At 47.5% G+C, this 26,014-nt stretch overlaps 1 protein-coding gene across 6 annotated transcripts in view; it reads left to right on the forward strand.

Annotated features, from left to right (window-relative positions):
- Nucleotides 1–18,441: 18,441 nt before the first annotated feature.
- ZNF592 (zinc finger protein 592) overlaps nt 18,442–26,014 on the forward strand; it is a 40,393-nt gene continuing 32,820 nt past the window's right edge. For 5 of the 6 annotated variants that reach the window (XR_009724945.1, XM_061349844.1, XM_061349846.1 and 2 more), the window contains exons 1-2: nt 18,442–18,543; nt 22,573–24,893. Coding sequence is in view for 5 of the 6 variants with exons in the window: in XM_061349844.1 (XP_061205828.1) it covers nt 18,495–18,543; nt 22,573–24,893 (2,370 nt within the window). In the remaining variant the exon portion in view is untranslated. Of the gene's footprint in view, nt 18,544–19,531; nt 19,644–22,572; nt 24,894–26,014 lie in introns of all 6 variants that reach the window. The other variant, XM_061349845.1, reaches the window with a different exon arrangement.

Consider the following 26,014-nt stretch of genomic DNA (forward strand, 5'->3'; position numbering starts at 1 on the left):
GGTGGTGAGAACATCCAAGCCCTGTCTTATGTCTTGGTATAAAAGGGTGGTGTAGAGAGCATTTTGTAAGTTGTTCTTCAGCAGTGAAGATACTTGCATCTCTATCTATGGTGTCTGTTGCATCATGAAGAAATAGGAAATGTTGCTTCCGGATGAACCATCCTGCAAGTGCTGGAAGCCTGTCTGAAGAGAACAGGGGAGGCATTCACTCTCTTCACAGTGAGTAGAGCCAAGGGTAAGAAAAGGGGCCCCATCTGGCTGAAGTCTAGAAAGTCTCCTAAGAGAAAATGTAAAAACAATGAATAATTGGCAGAATGTATTTTAAATAAGATGGTCTGAGGGAGAAGCTAAACCAGAAAATGATGAACTAATAGAAGGGAGAACCAAAGATCAACTCAACACCAGCAGAAACTTAAGACAGGTCAGTGAGAATATCTATGCAGGCATTTAGGAGCTGTGAGTCTCGTCCCTATGAGGATTGTATACACCCTTCTGTACTGTTGGGGCAAAATGTGTTTCTGGCTCATCTAATCATGGCAAATGTCACCTTGTGTGAATGTCAGTCTCATTCAAAGTGAGGCTGTTTATTTTTTTCTGAATAAAACACCGCTGGTGGTTTTGGATGCAGAAAAGTTTCATGCGGCTCCAAGTGAACTGTCTTCATTTTATCCTCTAACTGATGTAACTGCCAGCGTTTTACTTTAATATTGACCTGCTGTGTTCTTACTGGGTTCTGGGTTCTTGTTGACCTACTGGGTTCAAAAACATAAGGCTCTTATGTTTCTTTTTTTAGGTAACTGCATATTGAAGTTGGGATTCAGAAGGTGGATCAAGTGACATGAGATAGGATGAAATAATGTCAGGTGAAATGTGTAGCTAAGATGTCAGGATTTATTGTGAATTATCCATCTCCTTTGTAAAGTGGGGCTGGCTTTTGGGTGGCTGGGTCCTTCTGTCCCGGTGCCAACCATAGGACTTGTCCCTGTCACCAGTTCCGCTCCTCGAAGGAGACCCTGCAGCCAAGCCCAGGGCTACCACCACATTTCAATGCACCTCAGTCGGTTATAACCAAGAACATAAGCACTTGCAAAGCTGAATTGCAAAAGTGGAGTTTGAATCCCAGGCTTCTGGCCATGGCAGCCTGGTGCCCTACTGCCAGCTGGATTCATTGTAGGAGGGGGTGAAACTATGTCTGCCTTCATCCCCCTTACATGTGAAATCTGAACTCCCCCATGGCGGTGTAACTGTTTAGTGCCAGTCAATTTTCAGTTGAATATATGCTTTCATATCCCAGCATCAAGGCTGGGCAACTGATCCAAGATTACTGTGCTTCTCTTGATCACATCCTTCCTGATCTCCATCCATAGTCCCTGGGGCCATAAGCTCCCTGTGGCCAGCCTGAACAGTAGGAAGGAGGGAGCACCCATCTCCATGCAATGCACCATCATTTCATACTCTGCTTACAGCATGCCTGTGGCCAAGTAGTCCCAACAGCCTCTGCCCACTCAATGCTTAATTCCTCTTATCATTGCTGCTCCTTCCATCCACCCTGACTCCTGGACAACGCTGTTTTACCCTCACGTCTATGTGACCTGACCTCACCTCTTCCTGCCGCATCAGTTGCTTGCTCTCTGCCATGACACTGACCTGGAGCAAGCAGCCATTCTTCTCACTGTTTCCCTTTCCCATCTGACAGCGTATATCGTGCCCACCTTGCTATGTCATTTCAGGTTATCCCTCCCTCCCTATCGATTTTGAGTACATTTCCATGCCTTTTCATGCACTGAAGTAGCAGGTGATATCTCCAAACGTAAAAGCCTGGAAATCTGATGCTATTCCATTGCATTTCTTTGCAGGGACATAGCCTGCAAAGATCCTATGGCTGGACAATGCCTAGTCTTCATACTGCCTTTAGTAAGAAAACCAGTCCATTACTTAGTGTGATTCCCCCAGAAGGGCTACAAGACCCATTAAATATTGGGACTCCTTCATTAGATGCATAACTGCAGGCAAAGTGGCACCAAGAAATCAGCTCTAATTTACATTCCCTCTGCCTCCATACCTTCACTTATCCATTCATAGCCACAGCCATTGCCCTCCATTTCCCACTGTTTCTGTACCACTCTGCGCCCAGAGGCTACAAACAGCATTTAGGAGCATTTATGCAGGCAATACAGTTGCTTTTCCTATGTTTTATTTGAGAAGCCCCAAGTGAACCAAAGCTTTAAAACATTCCTTAATCTCTGATGAAAACAGCAACACCGAGATCATTTTATTTTCAGATGGCTGCCCTTTTTTTCTTCTCTGCTAACACAGATGTACTGAAGGGAAGGACCTTGCTCAACAGCCTGTTGTGCTCTTCTACAGAGTTTGGTTGGATGAAGTTCTCAGCTCTTTTGTTGGTATTTGGCAGTTTCCTGACAAAACAAGGCAAGTGTGCCCAAAAGGAGTGAGAAAACAAGGCAGTCAGAATCAGGGATATGCCAGTTCTGTCTGGGTTTTATTTAGTTACTGGAAAATCACTGGCCCAGCATGCAGTCAAGAAGCATGTTGTGTGTGCACTGGCATATACACCCAAGCCTGGCACCCTTCTGTTGGCAGCAGATCCATTAAGGTTTGTTCTCAGTTGGCTTTTTTATGACCAAAGCAAGGAAATGGGAGATTGGTCTTGGACCAGACACTCACCAGGCTCAACCAGAGAGAGAAAACATAAGGCAGGTCTTTCTGCATCTGAAGAATCAGTCATACAAGTAAACTAGCAAGTTAGGCAGCAGAAGCAATGAGTTCATGTCTCAGGCCAGAGAGGGACACAGCTATGGAGGTAGATGACACCAAAGCATGTTGGCATGCCATGAGGATCTTCTTGGCACCTTTGGGTAGCTGAGGCATCTGCATGTCACTGTGAATGTTTCAGACACCATTGAGGCATTGCTGCTGTGTGCTGTTCCCAAGCATGCAAGAAGTAGCATGGAGGCAGGGCAGAAGATGGGATGTTTCTTGGTTTGTACAGCCCCTCACTAGACACTGAGCCATCCCTGCTGGCTCTGGGCAACAGCTGTCTCCTATTGGACTCAGCAGAGGTGCTGATACAGAACAGAAGGGCTGGGGCCTGCTGGTGGGTACCTGTGAACATTTCCATCCTCTGTAGTGGGAAGAAGTATTTTCTTCCTTACCTGTCTAGAGTGTGCAACAGAGGGACAAGTGCCTCCATCATCTCCATCATCTCTCACCATAGTCATATTGAGTTCTGCTTGTCTAGCAAAAACAGTGATATTCAGGTGTTTGGTGACATGGGATTAGCCCAACTGACCAAGATGATTAGCAAGATGTGCTTTTACCTGGGGAGGTTACAGAAAAGTGGGTGGCATGTATGGTGTTAGCAGGAAGTGAAGGTAATAAGCATTATCTTATAGAGTGGTAAGTGTTGTGTGGATAAGACTGTTGGATGCTGTGTAGTTCTAGTGGAGTGGCCTCAACAGAGCTGAAAATGCCTCCTCTGTGCAAAGCAGGAGCTCGTCATTTGCTTTCTTGGGGTTACGCTGCCTACTGCACAAGTCTGGTTGCTGTTGGGGCTGAGGAAGCATCCCAGAGGTGTCTCCTCTCCTTGAGAGAACTTAGGGAAAGCCCTAGATGGGGTCACAAAATGTCTCTGCCGCAGCAGAATAACAGCACACATGGGGCACTGGCTAAAGCATAATTTCACTGAAGGAGTAGTTTCTGGGGAATGTATGGGGGAATATTGAACCATTTCACTTACTCGCTCAGCTGCCTCCAGCTTTTTGGAACAAAGCTCCCTCACACAAGAGTGAATTGGAATTTACTCTTTGGAAACTGGTAGGTTCTCTTCACTTTACACTTGGTAGAGATTTTCTATAATAACTACTACAGAACTTGCCAGATCATTTCCTACTTTGCATTACGGTGCAGAGCTAGTGGTGCTGTCTACTAGATACACTAGTTTGACACCTCCCACTGAAGCTGCTGTTTGCTGTTGTATATGGCTGCCAAAGTGGTGAGCTGAATGTTCTGTGCCACGGGCCAATCTCAGGCTGTTTTCTGGCCTTTCCAACCGCAGAAGCATTTGAAACTTCGCAACCTTGAGAGTTTTCTTTCTTTTCTTCCCAGGACAGCAGGATCTGTAGAGCTTCCTCATATGCCAACCCAGTTGGTCTGGGCCAGGGTGGCCTTGTATGGAAAGACATGTGCAGTATAGTAGAAAACATAGAGGGACATACAGAGAGACTCCAAGACATAATAATGCTGGTTTGTTCCTCGCTCCCTGGTAGCTTCTCATACACACAGAAAAGATCCTGAAGGCATTAGGTGGCCATTCCTCATTCCTTCCCAGGGAAGGAAGGAGCTTCCTAAAGGGCAGGTTGTCATGTTCTTCAGCAGTTATGCTACCTTTCCTGTAGGCAGTGACTGGATAGGGTGATCTCTTGACCTCAGAGAGGAATGGCTTTTTTTTCTAAAATGCACTCATTAGGTCATTAGCTGAGGGTCACTTCTGGAACACCAGGTTGTCTGCTTCCTGTAAGCATAACAAGACCATACACCATACAGTAGCTGAAGATTTCAGGGCCAGGTTGGACAGGGCCTTGGACAACATGGTCTAGTGGAAGGTGTCCCTGCCCATGGAAGGGGGTCAGAACTAAATGATCTTATGTTCCTTTCCAACCAAACCAGTCTGTAATTCTATGATTCTATAAGATACCAGGCTCAGGACTAGTAAGGAGGTCCTGAATCGCTAAATCCAGGCAGTGCTATCAAAGGCGGTGTGTCACAGATGGCCTTTATCCATCATGCTTTGCACATGGAGACACCCACGGCTGTCCTCTCTCCTAACGTTGGCAGTCATCCTGCTTCAAACAGGAGGTTGGATTAGGTCCCTTCCAGCCAACGCTTCTGTGATTTTGCTACCAGAATACATGCCCAAAAGAGTAGACGTATTCAGAGTGATTCTGAACAGCAAACTGGGAAATGCAAGACTCTTTCTTTGAAATATCACTGGGCCCTGTCCAAAGAGTAAACAAGGACATTGGCTCAGCTCAGCTGGTTCCAAATTTATGGCAGGCCTAGAAAATAAGGGAAAGGCGGTAAAACAGTTCTGTGAGACGGTTCACATTCAATTCTTCCAGGCCTTCCCAACAGCAGATTGCTTAGTAATAGAACTAGGAGAATAGTTTTAAATAAAAGGGGTGAGTGAAGCCATTCACTGCAAAGGCAATAAACCTGAGATTATCCGTATTAAACGGGAGATAAGCACCACTGACATGCATTCAGGCAAGCTACCCCTCTGCAGAGAGCAGGATACCTCTTTGGAAATCAAAGACAGAAGCCGGTTTGGTGTCATGGTGAAGTCTGCAGACTAGGATCTTATTAATGGTGAGAAATTATTGATAGCATGGCCTTTTCATATGGTCCCAGAGTTCTCTCCCTTATCAAAGATGATTTCAATGACTGTTTTGCCATTGCTACTAATCACTTGAAATTAGTCTATGACATCATGTGGCAGTGAAGAGAGAAGCGTATCAGAAAACAAATGAGAGTCCTTGAAGTGCTTGAAGTTGCTTCTTATCTTCACAGTTTGGATAACCTTTTGCATAATAATCAACAATTTCAAGTATATTGGTCATATCAGCTCCTCAAAGAGATGGAAGACACTCTTTGAAATCATAGACCAGACTTCATACACATGAGAAGAACTGACGTGGTGTCACACTATGATGAAGAGCTAATGTCTCTTTGATAAAGCTGTCTTCACTGAGTTAGATTTTCTTGCCAGGGTGTCAGGAATAGTTGACGAGACAGACGTGTTATTAAGTGGTAAAAATAAACAGATGGAAGAGACAAGTGAGAGATTTCAGCTCTGGCTTTCCAGAATGTTTCAGCACAGAATAACCTCCTGATTTACATTCCCTACCAGAGATAAAAAACAGGAGATACTTACCCAAGTGTTGTATAGTCACAGCTCCTGTGCAGCAGTGGGGCACCCACCATAACACTGGACCACAAGTCCCTTGAGCCAACAGCTTGTTCTTACCTGGCCAAAGGGCCCATGAGATGGGGCAGTTTGTGGACCTAAAGAAGAGGTGCTCGTCCCAACCTGCTGCTACTCTGCAGGCAAAGTCATCATCATGGAGACCATTGGTGGATGTCCATGTGTATGCTGACTGCCTTGCTTCCTCATGGGCATCATGACCTGTTTTTGAGACCGCAGCCTCTACACCCTTCCTCTTTTCTCACCCACCTCCCCCATCCACAGTGGTCTCTTCTCCTCAGCTTTCTTTTTGTCTCACCCCTTCCCAGTGTGGAGGCTGCAGCAGTGTGGCCAGGGCTATGCCAGCACCCTGCCTCCCACTGGGGGAAGGACAGACAGTGACAAGCAGGCTGAAGGTTTTTCACCCACTGGACTGCAGCAGCTCGAGTGCCAGCTCCTGAAGAGATGTGAGGGTGAAACAGTGTCAAGTGACAATGTAGTGAGCGTGGAGGAGCATCTGGGGCCTTACCACAGCAGGGCACAACAGAACGTTTTCTTGCCTGTAGAGTTGATAGAAAAGGGGTGTTGCTCCCACACCTGGCTCCTCCCCAGCTGCTGGATGATATGTTACTGGAAATGTAGAGGGCAACTTCTTCTGTGTCCCTCCCACCCCCACCTGCTGCCTTACTCTTCTGTGTGGCTTAATATAAATTATAAAATATTAAATCAGAAAAATACCTTTGACCTTTCTGGATGATAAGAAAAGGCATTGTTCTGCCTTCTAAAATGCCATTATTTTCACTGGAAATGCTAATGGGATTATGTAAAGGTTATTTCAGCCTCTTCTCAAGTCTGGAGATGTGGCAAAATAATCATGGTGTCCTTTGTTTATGCTTTTTTAATGTCTGCTCTTGTCTCAAGGTATCTGAGGCCTCTGCATTTCCTCAGGTCCTCACTTGTGGAATCCTTGGGCTGCTTTTGGGGGGAAACTTCCCGGGGAATATAAATGTGTCTGTGCTGTCATATTGAAATCTGGAAGTGAACTGATGTGGTGAAGAGATCTGGGACTCTGGCAAGGGTTGGATGTGTATGTCTTGATACTTGTAGGCTTGCGCCCTTGTGCATTCTGCAGTATGAGCACCGGGGAGCTCGCGTGGATTCAACGTGTTCCTGTGGTGGGTCTGCACAGCAGTGCCCGCACCGGTGTGCTCTGGTGCACCTCTGAGGTTCTGTCTTCTGGTTTCCTTTCTTCGAGGCATCTGTGTATGAGCCAGTGCAGGATGCATGCATGAACGCGTGCTACTCTCATGATGAGCAAGTGGTGTGGTGCGGTCCCTGTTTGCAGCCTCTGGTCTAGACAGACCTTCACTGCATGTGCAGAAGTGATGGGCTGAGGAAGAAGCACAGTTCATGAGCCAGAGAAAAACAGAGAAATAATCGTGATGGTCCATATGCTCTGTCCTCTGGGAAGGTGATTCCAAAAGCGTGTTTTCTTCTAATTTTTGGTTGTTATTGGGTTTTTGCCCAGGCCTTTTGTTTTTACTAAGTCATTCCCTTGTGTCCCAAAACACACCCAGTGTTTTGCAGGGGGTTTGTAATGGCCTGAGAACCTTTTTGCTTTTCAGAAAAAAGCAGAACAACAAGATAGAATTGTATCTTCTAACATCAGAAACACCAGTAAAGAACTGGTTCTCAGTGGGGGACCCCTCCATGTCCCCACCTCCATGTGGACTGATAAATACAAGTTTTTCAGTTGTTAGCTTTGGGGTCACAGATATCTATGCGTCAGAATCACAGAGTCACAGGATGGTTTGGGCTGGGAGGGACCTTAAAGCTCATCCAGCTCCAACCCCTGCCACGGGCAGGGACCCCTTCCACTGGAGCAGCTTGCTCCAAGCCCCTGTGTCCAACCTGGCCTTGAACACTGCCAGGGATGGGGCAGCCACAGCTTCTCTGGGAAACCTCTTCCCATGTCTCACCACTCTCATTGTAAAAAGTTTCTTCTTTATATCTGATCTCAATCTCCCCTACTTCAGTTTAAAACCGTCGCCCCTTGTCTAGTCACTACAGGTCCAGGTAAAAAAGTCTTTCTCCCTCTTCCTTATAAGCTCCATTTCTATAGTGAAAAGATGCATTAAAAGTGGTCTGAGCAAGTGAGGAGTCTTGTTTTGACCAGGAGGTTGGCCTGCAGATCTCCGGGGGGTTGGGGGGGAATGGGACCCTTTCACCCTAAGTCCTTCAAGGGGTCTATAACAATTGCTGTGAAATTCTGTTTAGCTTCAGTCTTCTGCCTTTTCACACTCTCCTAAAGTCTGTTTTTCACGAGGAAAAGATAAAATCAGAAATGTGGCCAACACAAGGACACTCCTCCCTGCTGAAGCTTCAGGTTGTCCTTGGTCACTGACCCAGTTGGTGGCACAGGGGAAGGGTGTGTGCAGATACCCTGGGGCTGCAGGAAGAGTAGGATGGGTATCTGCTGGTCTAATGAGATTATGCTCTCTATCTACAGCCCTTACAAAATTATACCATAGAATCATAGAATGGTTAGAGTTGGAAGGGCAGGGACACCTTCCAACCTGGCCTTGAGCACTGCCAGGGATGGGGCAGCCACAGCTTCTCTGGGCACCCTGTGCCAGCGCCTCAGCACCCTCACAGGGAAGAGCTTCTGCCTAAGAGCTCAGCTCAGTCTCCCCTCGGGCAGGTTCAAGCCATTCCCCTTGGCCTGTCCCTACAGGCCCTTGTCCCAAGCCCCTCTCCAGGTTTCCTGCAGCTCCTTTAGGCACTGGAGCTGCTCTAAGGTCTCCCCTTCAGGAGCCTTCTCTTGTCCAGGCTGCCCCAGCCCAGCTCTCTCAGCCTGGCTCCAGAGCAGAGCTGCTCCAGCCCTCAGAATCATCTTTGTAGCCTCCTCTGGACTCACTGAAGCAGGTCCATATCCCTTTTGTGTTGGGGGTCCAGAGTCCCTGTGCCTATCAGGCTTTTGAGTTCCTCAGGTGATGGATGCTTATCACTCAGTGAGACAAAGCAAGAGCCTATTTAATGCTCTTCCCTTTGACATCAGCACAGTTAATCCATCTCAACTCCCCCAGCAGGAAATTAGGAAACATGTCAAAACCCCCAACACTTCATCAAACTCCAGCAATTTCCTTCAGGCAATTCAAGTGGCGGGATCAAAGGAGTATCTCTGACACAGGAGGTCCCTGCACAGTTGTCAGAAGTGCATCAGCTCTTCCTGAAGTACTTATGTGATGCTCACCCATCTCTGCTGGCCCTGACTCTGCAGGGCTGGCTCCAAAGTCAGGGTCTCAGCCTGTCTGTAGGGCAGTTCATCACTCCCTGCTTCTGCTCCCTGTCCTGGGAAGGCTGGTGGCTACTGAAGAGAAATGCAGAAGCCTTGGTCTGAAAAAAGCCCACCATCCACTCCAGACCCACAGCACCATGCTTTGAGTGCAGATGTGTTTCAGGCTTGATATGTTGGTGCTAATCCTGAACATGGGATCTACAAGATAAACCCCTCTCTTGGGAAAGTACCTTAAAGATGGGGGTTTGTAGGTGATGGCAATAGCAGTGGCATTTGAGAGCAGCATGCTGATGCTCTGAAAAGATTCTGTCCATCTTGAACAGCATTGCCCTAGGGAAAAGGAATACAGGGATAGAACAGAGGTTCACCGGAAACCCCTTCAGCCCAGTACATTACCTCTAGCAGTGTGACATGGCAAGATGCTCCAGGAGAAGATGAGAAACCTGCTGCCTCCCATACATGCCAATTTCTTTACTGCTCACTTCCTTCCTACCCTAAAGCTGTAGGTTATAATTTTACCCTGTCTACTCCATCATAATTTTATTCTTTGTCTTCATCAATGCTTTAACGAGCCCTACTCAGCCCTTTCATAGCAGGAGGTTTTTTAATCCCCAATGCAATAAGGCTTCTTATTCATTCCTGGCTCCCCTCCACTATTTTCTCTCACAGGAAACGCTTTTGCTTCCCTGTAGGCTGCAATAAGAGCACTCAGCACATCTCTGCTGCACCGGAATGAGTCAATATGAGTTCAACCTTTGGAAAATTGTTTCTTGAAGGCCACAGACATTTGTTTGTCCTTACTTAAATGTCTTTCACTGACACATCAGAGCAACCACAAACCGTCATTTAGGATCCTGAGTGACAGCACGGTGTAACTGAGGGCCCAGTGAACATCTAACAGGACAAAAAACCCCATGAAAATACTCTAATGGCCACAGTTAACAGGGTCAAAGGGGGCCTCCTATGGAAAACTTCATTTTCAGATGACTTTTCTCCATAACAAATCCTACAATTGTTTTTGGTTTGGAGGTTTTTTTTCTGGAAAGCCTGTTTGTCACAGTCCCTTATAGTTTCCTCTCTTTCTTCACCTTTCTCCCAAAGCTTATTTTGCACAAAAAAAGTACTCAGCATCCTGCACCTCTTATGAGATGCTGTGCCTGATACACGGTGTTATTTTTTCCTTTCTTCACACCCCAGGCATCTTTATGGAAAAGTAATTATCTGAGATAGCGTCTGCTGTTAAACAAAACCTTAAAAAGCACCTTTTGGTGCCAAGACCCTGCCATATTTTGTTGACTTGTAGCCCAAACTTGCCAACAAGGTGTAAGCCTAAGAAACCTCTGCTGTGCATCCCCTTCCCAAGGAGACAGGACTTGGGAAGGAGACAGTTCCAAGGCCTGCTGACAGCACTGCAGTTCCACGTCACTGTACTGGCTGTAATTCCTCAGTTACAGCTTGACTCTGTGTTCAGGAGCTTGCTCTTTGAGCTCTTTGTTCCAGGGACATAGAAGTGTGAAGGCAACTTATCAAAGGCAGAGCAGAGACCAGTTCTGCCTGCTCAGTCTTATAATGCAGTGAGAGCCTCTGGGACACACATGACACACCACCAGTGGTCCCAGCTGAAGCCAGGTTTTAATTTAAGGACAAAGCAAGGTGAGAGAGGAAGGAGAGATACGGTGTGTTACCTCTCCCTCTAGGGTAAAAACCTTAAAAGTCTGAAGGAGAAGGAAGAGAAAGTAATTGGCAAAGAAAGATCAATTTTTAGGAAATAAATAGATTTTGCATCTAAAACTGATCCTTAGAAAGCACTAAGAGATCTTGCTGAAGGCTGTGACCTCTCCAGGGAAGTAATTACTGCTGCTTTAATATCAGCCTTCACCTCCAACCTGTTACAGCAAGGTCTACAGAGGGGCATTGAACTATGTCCTATGTAGTCCCAAGCTGAAACGGCTCTGCCCATGGCCCCTCATGTGGGGCAGATGATGCAGAAACTAAAGGTGTTACAGGAGCTAAAGGCAATGCAGAAATGAGAGACAATGCAGGAGGCAGAAGAGATTCAGGAGGGAGAAGGATGCAGGAGGCACAGGACATGCAGGAGAGAGAGGTGATATAGGAGGCAGAGGTAATGCAGAAGGCAGAGGTAAAGCAAGAGGCAAAAGAAATGCAAGAGAGGCTACGCAGGAGGCAGGGGCAATGCAGGAGGCAGGGGAATGCAGGAGGCAGAGCGATGCAGGAAGCAGAAGTGATGCAGGAGGCAGAGGCATACATGTGCCAGGCAGCAGAAGCAGAGGAGCGAGGAAGAAAGCAAGATATGTGGCAGCCGCAGTGATTTGTCTGCAATTATCCCACTGCTACCTGAACGTGGAGTAAGTGAGCCGATGTGGGGGGCTCTTCCCTCATGTATGAAATAATGGACACAGAGATGAAGGCAAGACATTTACATTACTAAAATACAAACCAGAATGAAAATTCAGCAGTTTTGCTGAGACACAGATCTTTCCTTTGATTGAGAGCTTGGTGGAAGGACTAACCAGGGAATGAGGGACAGCAGAGCACTCCTCCAGACACGTTGGGGCACCACATAAGTGAAAACCAGCTCCTAATACAAATGCATGAGCCAAACTGCATTCTGTGTTGATGGGGGATTGAAGAGCCCTCCTGGTGTTGTGAAAGGGTGACATGGATGTTGCTCACTTCCCAGAAAGCAGAGTCAAGCTCCAAGCTGTAGCCTTGCAGTCCATCATGTTGTGGGTTTTCATGGGAGAGTCATGAAGTGCACTGAATGAGTTGCACGGCAGCTTAATATTTCCTGATATGATGGAGACTATCCTGGCAAAGGGAACAGACTGGTTTAGTATATGCTCTTAAATAACCGTGTGATAACAAATACTTGGAGACTAATGATGCAATGAACAGAATTTGTACGTAAACTTTTCCAGGTTCAGCTGTGTTTTCCTACTATTGTGCTGAAAGAGAAAATAATAACATACAATTCTGAAAACAAAAATGCACTGAGTTTTTAAGTTTCAAATGAATGAAAAGGTTTTGTTACTATTTTTCAGGGGGAAAATAAAAAGAAACTATGACAGGGTGGGGATCAAGCATGAAGGGCTTTTGACTCATCCCTGGGATTCCTTGGAACCCACAATGTTTGGAAAGCAAGAAGAAAAATCCTTTGGTTGGTAGCTGTCCTCTTGTCCCTAGCTATGCAGAAAAGCCTCTGCTCGAGACTGGGTAGAGTTTAAAATCTGGCCATGCTTCTCAATGCAGGCTGTGGGATAAAGCTTCAACATGAGCCACTCTGCCTCGGGCTGGAACTGTGGTCATGCAGCCCAACTGCAGATTAAATTGTTCAGATGCCTCACAGGCTCTGGAGACCTTTCACTGTGCCCAGGGGAGGATCAGCAAGTCTCCTGCGTGCACTTGGGAACAGGCCTGAGATCACTGCAACATCAGGAATCACAAAGATGGGTGCTCACCTGTGTATGGGCTATGGCACTGTCAGTGGGGCTGTGCACCAGAAGCCCTCATGTCTGAGCCGATTTATTCTTACTGAAATGAGGTTCTGTACATGATTTCAGTTTTAGCATTTTAAATATGAAAACTCTCTAGCCAGTGAACGGTGCCAGAAGTGTCAGATTCGCCTTAGGATTATCATTGTATTTTCACAGAAAGCAAAAAGTCCTACACTTCATTTGGGGCTACATTGCACTTAATCCTTGTTTGACACCTGGAAACATATTCATACATTCTAAATCCTAAATGTCTCTCCTAGCTGTATGAGATAATTTGCATGCAGTGCAATTTCATCTACTCATCTGTTCTTTCCTACCTTACCTTCAAACATGGTCATATTGACTGCTTGTTCCTCCTGTTGGAAGAAAAATAGTCAATTATAACTAAAGGCTATTGTAACATGCAGAGTCAAGCTCTGCTTCCCCAACAGATCCGTCTTAAGAGGGTAAACATGGAGCTAAAGGGCAGACTGTTAGGGTTTCTGGGGAAGAAAACCCTTTTCATCTGTTTGATGTAAAGATTTTACTGGTAATTGGAGAAACTGATTGAAGAAAAGGCTTTATGCAGAAAGCCCAGTCTTGGGACTGAGCCTGCCCATGCTTGACTGCCCTGTTACTGTTCAGTGTGTTGGCTAAACTATGGGATTATGCAAGGGCTGCCACCAAGGCCTCAACATCCTGTGTACCCCTCAGCTATGCCTGCAACACGACTGACCTTGCACTGGCATCTACCTTACTATCTCTCTTTTCACAAACATGCAAAGCAATCTCTCAGCGATCTTGATGAGGCTTTCCAAAATACAACTGCACTGAAAGTGCTTGGAGGGTGCTACAGGCAGTTTAGGACAGAGAACTCTTACACAGTTATTCTTCTTGCAGCTTTCTCAAGTTTTGATTAAACTTTCTAGCAAAGTTCAGAAGACTTTCCTGGAGTAACATGGGCTGTGGCTTGGTGCCACTGGTCCTTCTGCTCCAGCAGCTTTCCATCTGGCTGGTTCCCATGTGGTAGCCAACCACCCCAGTCTTCACCCACACAACTGTTTATGGGGCTAAGTGCAAGCTAATGTGTGAACTCATAAGTTTAATTTCTTCCCCAAAGAGGTATATAAAGCCTGGATCAGTTCTCTCTGGTTCTCAGAGCAGTCCCACTACCATCACACGGGACAACTGGAGGCACAGAAGCAAGATCAGCTCAAACCAGTCTTGTCACCCTGGGAAACATGGGGAAACCACAATGTCCCCCAACCCCCCCCCCCCCTCCCCCCCACAGTGAATCCAGCACTCACGTGCAGAGCACTGCAAGTGGTTGCATCAGTGCTACTCAGACAAAGCAACATGAAGCCCAGGGCTTTGTGCTGTCTCTACTGTCAGCACAGAGGATTTCGCAAAGGGTCCTTGCTTGCCCAGACCTTGGAGCGTGTCCATACCGCACCAGAGCCTGCAGTTCTCGTGGGTGAAGAAAACTGGCTGGCTGGAAGTTTCTCTCCTGGCTTTCTAGTCGAGTTGTAAAACAGGTTTGCTATTGCACTAGCAGAAAGCGATATGGGAAATACGCATCCTTGCTGTATCAGCAGGCTTTGACTACAACCTCCCCATCAGAAATCAGTCCATCTCAGCACGTCTCCAACTCCATTAAATTGGAATCAGAAGCATGGTAGGGCACGAAGCGGTTCTTCTCTAACAGAATTTTGCCAAACTGGGTTCTTACTTCTATTCTCACCCTTGCTGGGATACTCGCTTTGTTCTCTTTGATTTGATGCAGGAATTTAAGGTCAGGTGTCCATCACTGCGAGTACCACAGCCTCTGACTACAAGCTGCCTTGAGCATGGATGTGGAGTAAAGGCGAGCCTTTTCCATGTTCATGGTGGGTCAGTCGTACAGAGGACTCTTTGTTGAAGAGATGTGTTGGCTCATCAGCATATGTGTCCAGAAGCAAAAAGGCAGGGGGGGAAATCTGTTCAAAGGGCATGCCCTGAGCGTCAGGGACACGAGAAAGCCAGAGTGAAAGGAGTAAATGGTTTTAAATGTATACAGATGACATCTGTGTAATTAATTACCCTTATTTAAGTTATACTGATCATTTCCTGTGTAGATAATGCCAAAGGCTATGCTGTTATCTTAGAGGAATGTTTGTGTCTGGAGATTCATTCTCACTCTGCCAGTAATAAACTTTCCCTGGAGTTTCTGAAACATTAATTATAGTTTTATAACACTCAAGTTTTGCAACCAGCTCACGGTAATTCTCTGTAACATCGAGCTCTGACAGAAACAAATTAATCACTGATTTGAAAGCTGACAGTTGCCTAGGCATGAATGCTCAGGACTTTATTATGTTTGTTATGTATAAATAAAAATAGTCCTCACTGTAGCTGCCAGCCTGCCTGCCTACATCCACTCTTCAACACAGCTAGCACCTGGGAAGAGGCAGTTTTCCCTCAGCTAAGAAGCGAGTACCAACAACTCCAAGCAGGAGAAGAAATGAAAAGTGAAGATCTTGGATGCAGCTGGACATCACTTGAGAGTATTTCATCCAGGGGCTTCCCTCACTGAGGTGTCACCAGGACACAGAGGTTCCACCGCTCCAGCCTTGACACGTCCCAAGAGCTTTGTACCATGTCTCCTTTAGATTCACAGCTTTTGCCTCTTCCACATCAAATCCTTTAGCTCAGATGATGACACAAGCCTAAAGGGACAAATTTAAATCTCAGAAAAAAGGAGGACTATTTTTTTATTTCCAGATTTGTCAAGTTACCACATTGGACTAAAAATAAATAAATAAATGTCAAAAGTGATTTTTAGCTCATACAGAAGAATATAGATTCTCTTTAGTCCTTTTTGTGTATCTGCTGTCTTGAGGAGGGGAATGTAGCTTCCTACACGGCCACTTTAGGGCTGCCTCTCCTCCTTGGCCATCTTGGATGGAGCTAAATTCCCATTGGCATTATATTTCTTCATTAGCACAATCTTTCAAATTACAGTGGCTTTCCTGCAAGCCACAACTTGTTCAGGACTGCAGCAGTTCTTTATAAATTGCGTAAGAAATGTCAGCTCTCTTAATAGTTACAACTTACAGCTCCCCAGACAGCTTTTCATAGAGTAGCAGTTATAATACTGGAAGTGTTTTCTTTATTTCCTTTGCCTTTCTGTTGGTCTTGAGGCAGTCACCTCCAAAAGGAGAAAGGTGATGACACCGATTCTAAACTGAAGTGAAGCTATGAGTGTCAATAAAAAAACCTAAGAAATGTTTTTCCCATGGGTCTGATGACAAGGAAAAAAAGAATTATTTAACTTGATGAGAAACAATGAGTTTTGAACAATGCTGCATGTCCAGTGCCAGGTGTAGATAGTAAAAATGTCAAGTTACAGGAAAAGCAAACTCAGGAAATACTCATCTTTGCTTACAACGGGTGACATGGTCACACCTGAACACAAAATACTTCACATCATCAAATGGTGACTGAGGTGGGAAGACGCCTCCAGAGGTCAATTGATCCAACCTGAAGCAAGGCCACCAGGATGCCCAGGAAATCCAGATGGCTTTCAAAAACCTCTGAGGACGGAGACTTGCAGCCTCCCTGGGCAATTTATGCCAGGGCTTGGTCACACTCACAGTGGAAAAATGTTCCTGGTATTCAGAGGGAACCTGCTGTGTTTCGGTTTCACAGTATCACAGTATCACAGTATGTTAGAGATTGGAAGGGACCTCAAAAGATCATCTAGTCCAATCCCCCTGCTGGAGCAGGAACACCTAGATAAGGTTACACAGGAACGTGTCCAGGCGGGTTTTGAATGTCTCCAAAGAAGGAGACTCCACAACCTCCCTGGGCAGCCTGTTCCAGTGTTCCGTCACCCTCACTGAGAAGAAGTTTCTTCTCAGGTTTAAGTGGAACCTCTTGTGTTCCAGTTTGTACCCATTGCCCCTTGTCCTTTCATTGTTTGCCACTGAGAAGAGCCTGGCTCCATCCTCGTGACACTCCCCCTTTATATATTTATATACACTAATAAGGTCACCCCTCAATCTCCTCTTCTCCAAACTATAGAGACCCAGCTCCCTCAGTCTTTCCTCATAAGGGAGATGCTCCACTCCCTTCATCATCTTAGTTGCTCTGCGCTGGACTCTCTCCAGCAGGTCCCTGTCCTTCTTGAACTGAGGGGCCCAGAACTGGACACAATATTCCAGATGAGGTCTCACCAGGGCAGAGTAGAGGGGAAGGAGAACCTCTCTCGACCTACTAACCACCCCCCTTCTAATACACCCCAGGATGCCATTGGCCTTCTTGGCCACAAGGGCACAGTGTCGGCTCATGGTCACCCTGTCGTCCACCAGGACCCCCAGGTCCCTCTCCCCTACACTGCTCTCTAACAGGTCGTTCCCCAGCCTATACTGGAACCTGGGGTTGTTCCTGCCCAGATGCCCATTGCTTCTGATCCTGGCTCTGGTTACCACTAAAGACAGCCTTCGGCTGTGTAGTCTTCCTTCAGCTGTCTACACACATTGATAAGATTCCTGCCCACCTCAGCCTTCTCTTCCCGGGATGAGCTGTCCCAGTGCTCACAGCCTTGCCTCATCATGAGGTTCCTTCTTCACCTTAGGCACCCTTTGTTGGACTCTCTCTCACAGCGTGAGCCCAGCACAGGATGTAATGCTCCAGGGGTGGCCTTGCCACCGCTTCCAGAGCCACCACTAACTGTGGAAGATGGGAAGCACAAACTGCTGCAGTTCATTTTTCTTTTTAACTGTAGGACTTGCTAGTGCATGCTTGGGAATTTCAGCATCTGAGGAAGATGCTGAGCAATTAGCACCAATGGTCAATACTAACAGCCTACATCAGGTTGTAAGGCAGTGGGAAAAAATCCAACCCTGTTGCACATTTGTGAACAGGAAGTGATTAATCCAGGAGACCTTGTAACAGTCTTCCAACACCTAGATGGGGCTGCGGGAAACGTGGAGAGGGGCTTGGGACAAGGGCCTGTAGGGCCAGGCCAAGGGGAATGGCTTGAACCTGCCCAAGGGGAGACTGAGCTGAGCTCTTAGGCAGAAGCTCTTCCCTGTGAGGGTGCTGAGGCGCTGGCACAGGGTGCCCAGAGAAGCTGTGGCTGCCCCATCCCTGGCAGTGCTCAAGGCCAGGTTGGACACAGGGGCTTGGAGCAAGCTGCTCCAGTGGAAGGGGTCCCTGCCCGTGGCAGGGGTTGGAGCTGGAGGAGCTTTAAGGTGCCCTCCAACCCAAACCAGTCTGGGATTCTGTGATGCTATGAATTCCAGGTCATTTTGCCTAATTGTAAGCAAAATCACATCGGTGTTGATGCAGGGTACAATGAGGAAGGAAATAAAAGACGAGGGGAGGTGACTGCAGTGGACGCCCTTCTACAAGATAGGTTTCGGTGAGAAAACGTTGAAAACGGAGAAGCGCGGGCCCTCGGAGGCGTGAGGGGCCCCCGGGACGCCCCTCAGCAGGCCCTTCCCGAGGGGAGCGGGGCACCGGGACACCGTCTGCTGGCGAGGCTGCCCCGCGCTCCCGCCCCGGGTCACGGAGGCCGCGCTCGGGCCCCGGAGGCCAGAGAGGCCGAGCCGGCGGCGCCGCGGGCCCGGCGCGGGGGGCGGTCCGCCGTGTCCCGGCCCGGCCCCGCCCCGCTCCCGGCCCCGCCCGCTGCGCTCGCCGCCATGTTGCGGCCGTTGGTGCCGGGTGCGGGGTGAGGCCTATGCGGGGCTCTGGCGGTGGCGGGGCCCTCAGAGGAGCCGTCAGCGTGGGTGAGTGCCGCCCGCTCGGGCTTGGCCGCGCCGGGGCCCGCCCCTCCCGCTCGCCCTCCGCCTTCCTTGCGCCCTCCCGCCGGCCGGGCGGGTGCTGCCGCCCCGCGGGCAGGGCGGGCGGCCCCGCCGCCGGCAGACCGAGCCCTGCGCGCCCGCCCGCCCGCCCGCCTGCCTGCCCGCCTGCCTGCCTGCCCGCCGCACCGGCTCTTCCGGCCCGCGGGGCGCCCGCCGCCTTCTCTGCACCTCCCGACCCCCAGCTGCGCCGGCAGCTCTGGTCCCGGCTCTGACTGCCGGCCCGGACCCCACGGCGGTGCGGCGCTGCGCGGCCCGGTCCGGCGGTGCTGGGACAAACTAACTTCGGCGGGGTTTGCCCACGTGCGGCCGGGGCCGCGGGGCCGCGCCGGGTGTCAGCGCCGGGGGGAGCGGGCGGCGGCCGGGGAGGCCCCAGGCCTTTGTCTTGGGTGGGTCGCGCGTGGGGACAGCGGCAGCGCTGCCACGGGCGGTGACCCCGAGTCCCCGGCCCCGATCGTACCAGGGATCCTGAACCGGGCTCCCGCAACTTCAGTGGGTGTTGCAGCACTGGGGACCGTTTGGAGCCTCCGGTTTAATCTCCCACCAGCTGCCGTTCCCTGTTCCTGTACTTTCCCCATGGCCCTGACAGCCCCTGGGCGGTCTTTGCCTTGATCTGCTTTGGCTGCTGCCAGTTGGCATGTACTGCTTGCGCTTCCTGGGGCCCTGCTCCTGCCATCCCTGCCTTCCCAGATGATTCCCTGGCAGGGAAACCCTCTCCATATCCCTTCTGCATCCCTGCAGAAGGTGCCATCCCTTCAGGAGGAAGACCTCTTATGGGCTGGTAAGAGGAGCCCTTGGCCGACGTTTTCCCATGTACCTTACCGCTGTTTCACAGATTTACCAATATTTACTGTTAACGTTATTTTCCTGTATTATTTAACCTTGGTATAATTGCATTTTCATGCTTTCCTTTTAGGTGGCAATCTTGAAGCTCCTTCTTGAGCAGCATGGTACGCGCTGGTTTGAAAGCTCCAGAGGAGCTACTGCAGAGCTCTGAGAAGCCCCAGGAATAGCACCACTAGCGAAAGGTTTGTATGGTGCATGTGTGGCATGCTGGTCCTGTGGTGCCTCTGCCTGGTTGCAACATCTTGAAGCTTAGCCACAGCCCTGAGGTTGTACAAACAGCCTCAGGCAAGTTCACAGGGGTGTTTTTGATGGCTTGGAGGCTTCTAGGTTCCATGTTCCTTGGAGAAACGTGCTATACGGAGGCTGGCTTTGCACACTGAAATACATGTGTTCCACTCTGTATCTCCTTCTTTTCTCGTTTTATTCACCTCTTCTGTTGCTTTGGAAATCTCAACCTCCATGTTTTCACAGGCAAGCAGAGAAAGAAAATTGGATTTCAAGCTTGGGTTTGAAGGCAAGGCCTTTGCACAAGAAAGATGGAGGTTTCGTCTTTCCTCACAAAATAGTTTGCAGGAGGCTTTGACATAATTTCCCTTAATGTGCTTCTGTTTGTTATCTGAGAACAGAAATAAGTGGTGTTTAGTCAAAATTTTAAATTTGTTTCACTTAAAAGTCACTTTTGTCAGCCAGGCACCTACTTGGTCTTCTCTAGAATCAGAGTCGAGTTTTGCTTTGAGAATTTTAGCTTCATGTATGACGTGTTTAAGATGCAGTTTTGAGGAGAAATGCTTGAGTAGAGACTTGTGCTGTCATAATAGCAGAGTTTAAGCTAGTCTTTCATAGGACTCAAAGATATACACGAAAGCTTCTGAAAATGCACCGTTTCTTCCAAGAAAAGCATATTTTGTAATGGTGCAGATACCTCGGGTTTATTTTGTCTGGTATTTTAAAGTAGCACTGCGTCCAAAGATGCGGATAGGTGGAAAAGTCAAGAGCTATTGGCAAACTCCTTTTTTCTCTATATAAAACTTGAGCATTACAGGTTACGGATGAAATGTCTTCCTTGTGGAAGGGTTTGTGTGCCAGAAATTTTGGGAGCTCAGTGGCGTCTTGCTCTCTCCCAGCTGGCACAGATTTTCTCACCAAAGGAAGAAGTTTTAGGTCAACATTCTTTGCCAACTGCAGTAATCTGTGATGTTTCAGAAGTCTTGATTATCAAGTGCTAGTGATGTGAAGCATATGGATAATCGTCTGAGCTTCCAGGGATGTAATGCACAGCCGAGCTACCTTGTTTAGGGATGCGATTGTAAAGTACTACACAGCTGTCTGTGGACATTCATATTTGTGGTTTAATTTAAGAATGAGAACAAGTTTAAGCTACACCACAGTGAGCCACTCTTAAGCCAAGTAAACCTCCACAGAATGTTTTGCAGTAATTAACCAAAGCAACACCTATGGGGATTGTCTGGAGGCATGGCTAAACTAAAGCTCAAAGACCATTATGTCCTCTTGTTCAAAGCTGAAGTGATTTTTTCCTGGTCCAGCTCTGTAAAGTGTTCCTCATACCTGCAGTTTTAATGTGACGCTTCACAAACATTTAAACCCAGTTGTAAATAATGAAAGCAGCCTTAAATCAGTGGCCTCTGTCAGACAGCTCCTTTGTCTCCCTCCGCTTCTTCTCAGGGTCCTTCTATCTGTGCCTCTCCTCCCAGCCCTGCTCCCTTCTCCTGGGCGCTGTCTCCCTCACTTGCCACTGCCATTGGCAGCTCTGATGCAGCCCAGGTCGAGTGTGGCAGGACTTACCTTGCCTGTGGGTGCTCTTTGCCAAAGAATTGGTGCTCTGTTGATACTCTTTATTGGGTTTTGTTTTTTTTTTTTTCCCTCCCCTGCATACAGCATGCATCAATTCACATAAATTTGGGGTTTAAATGGAACATGTATTAAATATTTGGGAAGTCTGTATATTGCCCCAACTTGAAAATATCTTGATTAAGCAGGGGAAAACCACTGTCCCTGACAATAGCAAACACAAATGTTCAAGTAATTCTATGCTGTCAGTTTTCATTATGCATCTCATCAGAGCTTCATTATTGCTGTCATAGGTTTCTGTGGTGAGCATCTAAGTCCCCACTAACCTTCTGGAGGGCTTATAAAGAGAGAGCTGGCTGGGAACACCATTTCTTGTTATGAATTGAATATGATCCTTTTTTCTGTCTTTGGGCAGTTTTGCCTCACATCCTTCCTTAATTAAGGATTGCCTGTGTTTCAGATAAATCCTGCTTCATTTACCATGCTTTAAGCTGCTGTACTGAAATATTTACTGAAGACTTCTATTGTACAAATTGCTCTGGGTGGGAGTCATCTCGCTTTTCTGGTCTGTTTCTCTTGGGCCACCTGTTTACCGCTGCCTTTGTTCCTTGAAGCAGGACTGAATTCTTCAGAGAATCTGCTGAGAAATCAGCAGTGATTGTTGCCTATTAGCTCTAAAAAAAACCCAGCCAAACAAAAAAGAAACCCAGCACTGATGTACTTCTGGATCTTTTCTGTGGAAGCTCATGTCAGTGGCTGTTTTGGAGTAGAGTTGCATCTGACAGGTTGCAAAGATGTCCCCTGCACAAGCTTGGTGTCTTTTAAAAGGTCATGTTTGAACAAGCTCTGTTCTCGGGGACTCGGCATGTTGCTTGAGCACCAGGAGCAGCTTTGCTCACAGTCCAGAGGGGGCAGGTTGTATTGCATGACAGGATTGAACAGCTCCTGCCATTCGTCACCTGCCCCTGCCAGCTTGAGCAGGATGAGACCTGAGCTTTTGCAGATCCTTCATGTGCAGCAAGGGCAGGAGAGGTTCCTTCCCTGTAATACCCTACAAATGGCACTTCTGTTTTGAAAGCTGTGTTGAAAAAGCTGGGCTGATATTTCTGTGTATAAACAGTCAATCTTGGAATAGTTAAAATGGAAACAAGTGTCTGCTGCAGATGTTTCTAGCCTTTGTACCCGCTGCGTTAGTGTTTTGGGCAGTTGTGTTTTATCACATATTTATGCAAATTAGTCTTACAAAGTCTGTCCTTGGGGAAGATGTACCTGACTAAGAATTTTTTTGTATTTTAATTCTAGCTTTCATAATGGGGGACATGAAAACCCCAGACTTTGATGACCTCTTGGCTGCTTTTGACATCCCTGATCCAACAAGCCTTGATGCCAAGGAGACCATCCCATCAGCTGGGGAGGAGAATGATAATCACCTGAAGTCATCAGGAATCTGCATTGATGAGAATGTGTCCTTATCCCACTCTTTGCCTCCCTCTGATGCTCCTGTTGTGAGTGTGATAGTGAAGAACACGAGTCGCCAGGAGTCCTTTGAAGCAGAAAAGGAGGGGAATCACCTTGGTACTGGTCTGCTACACAATGGGTTTCGTGGGTCCGATCTGCCATCAGAGGCTCACGCTTTAGTCCATAATTATGGCAAGTTTGAGTCAACTTTTATTAATGGTGACAGCTCAAGAAGTTACTCTGATAAACTGGAGCAGTCTAAGTCAGAGCCTTTGCCAACATTTAGTCAGTTTAGCCCAATTTCCAGCCCTGAACCAGAGGATGCATTCAAAGAGAACAGCATTGGTGATAAACCCAAACATGCCCAAACACCCTATTTTCCACCACCTTCAATGTATATACCAACAGGAGCTTCAGTACTAGATCATCTTAGAAAGCTACCAGAGCCTGAATTAAGCATGTTTGATCAATACTGTAAAAAGGAACAAAAGATGGAAATCCACTGCCAGCCGGCAAATAGGCCAGAAATGGGCAGGAGAGAACAAGACAAAGCAGCAGAGAGGTTTTTGGAGTCAGGCAAGGACTTGGTAGATACCAATAGCTTTCTTGGGGAAGGCTTGGTGTTTGGAGACCTCCCTCACAATAATTTAGGAGAAAAGGGGTCTGTGCCTGAGCAGAACATGTCTTCATCGATACCACCTCGCCAGAGGTTAAAGCCAACTCATTCAAAGTTGTCATCCTGCGTGGCAGCGTTAGTAGCTCTTCAGGCCAAAAAGGTTGCATGTATTCCAAAAGGCGAGCAACCAAATCTTACCAAGGAACCTGGTCCTTTTAAAGACGGGATGAAGGGAAGTCCAAAAATGCCCAAATCACCAAAGAGTCCCCGAAGCCCTTTAGAGGTGGTAAGAAAGGCCAGCAAGCAGCCTGAGAGTCCTCAAAGCGTGTGCAGTGACAGCAGTGGGAAAGGCTCTCCTTCCTTGGCAGCTGGCTCTCCGCCAGCTATTCCCAAGGTTAGAATAAAGACTATCAAGACATCTTCTGGTGAAATTAAAAGAACTGTAACTAGAATTTTGCCAGAAAATGATGAGTTGGGCAAATCTTCAGAAGAGTCGCCTGTGGAAACCTCATCTGCCGAAGAGTCTATCAAATCTTTTCCATCCCCTGACACTAGTGTAGTTATGGAAAGTGAGGCCAGCAGGAATTCAACCAAAAATGGGGCTACTGTGGCTATCCAACTGTCAAGCATAACAAGTCCTTACACAGATAGCATGAAAACAGATATTGCTGCAAACAGCATGTGTACTGTGTCTTTATCTCCACTGCCAAACTGCGGCAGTGGTGCCATAAAAGTAGGTGTTAAGAGGCAGCAGCAGGGTATCGTGATGCAGCCATCCAGCGTCACCACCTCTAGCCTTCTTCCCAAAGCTGTGCACTTGGCAAATCTCAACTTGGTCCCACATAGTGTTGCTGCTTCTGTTACGGCAAAGTCATCAGCACAGAGGCGAAGTCAGCCTCAGGTGACACAGATGTCTGTGCCCCTGGTGCATCAAGTCAAGAAAGCTGCACCCATCGTCGTGGAAGCTTTTAATAAAGTACTACACAGTGCCAATCCAGTGCCGATATATACTCCAAACCTTAGTCCTCCACCTGATACCAGTATTAATTTACCTGCCTCTGGGTACTGTTGCCTGGAATGTGGGGACTCATTTGCCTTAGAGAAAAGCCTGACTCAACACTATAGTAGACGAAGTGTTCATATCGAAGTCATGTGCACTCAGTGTTCAACTATGCTACTTTTTTTTAATAAGTGTAGCTTGCTTAAACATGCCAGAGATCACAAGAGCAAAGGATTTATCATGCAGTGTTCTCAGCTGCTAATGAAACCGATTTCCTTAGACGAAATGTTTTCACCTTCTCCTGTGAGCTCTTCAGCCTCTCTGGCTCCTCAGACTTTGCACTCGCCCTCTCCTTCGCGTAAGCCCAGTGCTGCCTCAGGAGGTGGGGTAGGAATTTCTGCTAACATTCAGCCAGCCTTGCCTCTCTATACGGACCCATGGAGACTAATCCGTCATGGACTTAAGTGTTTAGAGTGTAACAAGCAGGCACAGGATTATGTTGCTTTAGCAGCTCATTACCAGAGAACCTCAGAAGATAATGAGAGACTGGTAAGTCATCATTTTAATGTTATTAGTTAAATCTCTCTTGAGTTTAAAGAGATTGTCCTCTCGGGGAAAAACAGGCATTGTGGTGGCTTTGTCTAAAAAAGTGCTTTTGGAGAGGACTTGGGATACACACAAGCCCAGGCATGTGCGCATGAAGAGCGTTCAGTGTTGCTTGCTTGTCCTCTTTTTACCCTTTGCGCACAAAAAGAGGGTAGTAAGGAGGCAGTGGAGATCCTTGAGCATCAAAGGAAGGTGTTGGAGATCAAAGATCACTTGGATGAGGTGTGCAAGAGTGCTGCAGGGGACAACCAGCAGAGAGTTACCTGAAACAGGCTTTTGTGCTCCGAGCATGGCTGGAGGAGTTCTGACACAATTTAATGTTACCTTTTCTAGAGCTTGTGCCAGAATTTGTGTAACACTGCGAACACTGGGAGCTGTTTCCCGTTAGTGTGGTAAAGTGTATATTGGGACAGAAGTGGCTGAGAGGCAAGAGGTGCGGTGTGTAGGGTAGATGGTTGGTTTTGGTTGTTTTTGCAACTTTGAGTGAGAGAGGGACAAGTTGTGTTTCTAAAGGAGGGCTCAAGAGCCTTGTGATGTTTTCCTGCCTTGCTCCAGTACTGCCCTGCTTGGGTGTCCATCACCTTTAAGGACCTCCCTCATGGGTGCAAATGCAGGGTCTGAATCCTCTTTGAAACTCAGTTTCTACTGATGAAGAGGAGGAGATGCTGTTTGTTCTGTACCAAGACCATACACATTGTTTATGTTTTCTGCTTTGTAAGATGGGGTCAATCCTGTGTGAATGTAAGCCAACTTCAAATTGACCAGGAGGAGGAATCATTTCTCCTTATCTCTTCAGATGAGGTGAAAGCTTTCCATGTTGCTGTGGCTGCCAGCAGAGATGGCAGGCTCCTAGTGCAGTCTCCTCCACAAGCTCCACAAGCAAGAACTCTGTCAACATGAGACATTTGGGGAGATGACCACCCATCCTTGCCATGACCACTGAAGTACTTGCATACTCCAGAGCTTCCCTTTGCTTGTTAAACGGCTTGCAGGAGTGTTGAGGTTGCTGTGGTCACATTGAGATTTTTTGTTATCTTCCTCTTAAAATCAGCACCATAAAAAAA

This window comes from Neopsephotus bourkii, unplaced genomic scaffold (genome assembly GCF_033783945.1).
Source record: "Neopsephotus bourkii isolate Nb327-2 ecotype Australia unplaced genomic scaffold, CSIRO-AGI_Nbou_v1 NB_463, whole genome shotgun sequence".
Classification (NCBI taxonomy): domain Eukaryota; kingdom Metazoa; phylum Chordata; class Aves; order Psittaciformes; family Psittacidae; genus Neopsephotus; species Neopsephotus bourkii.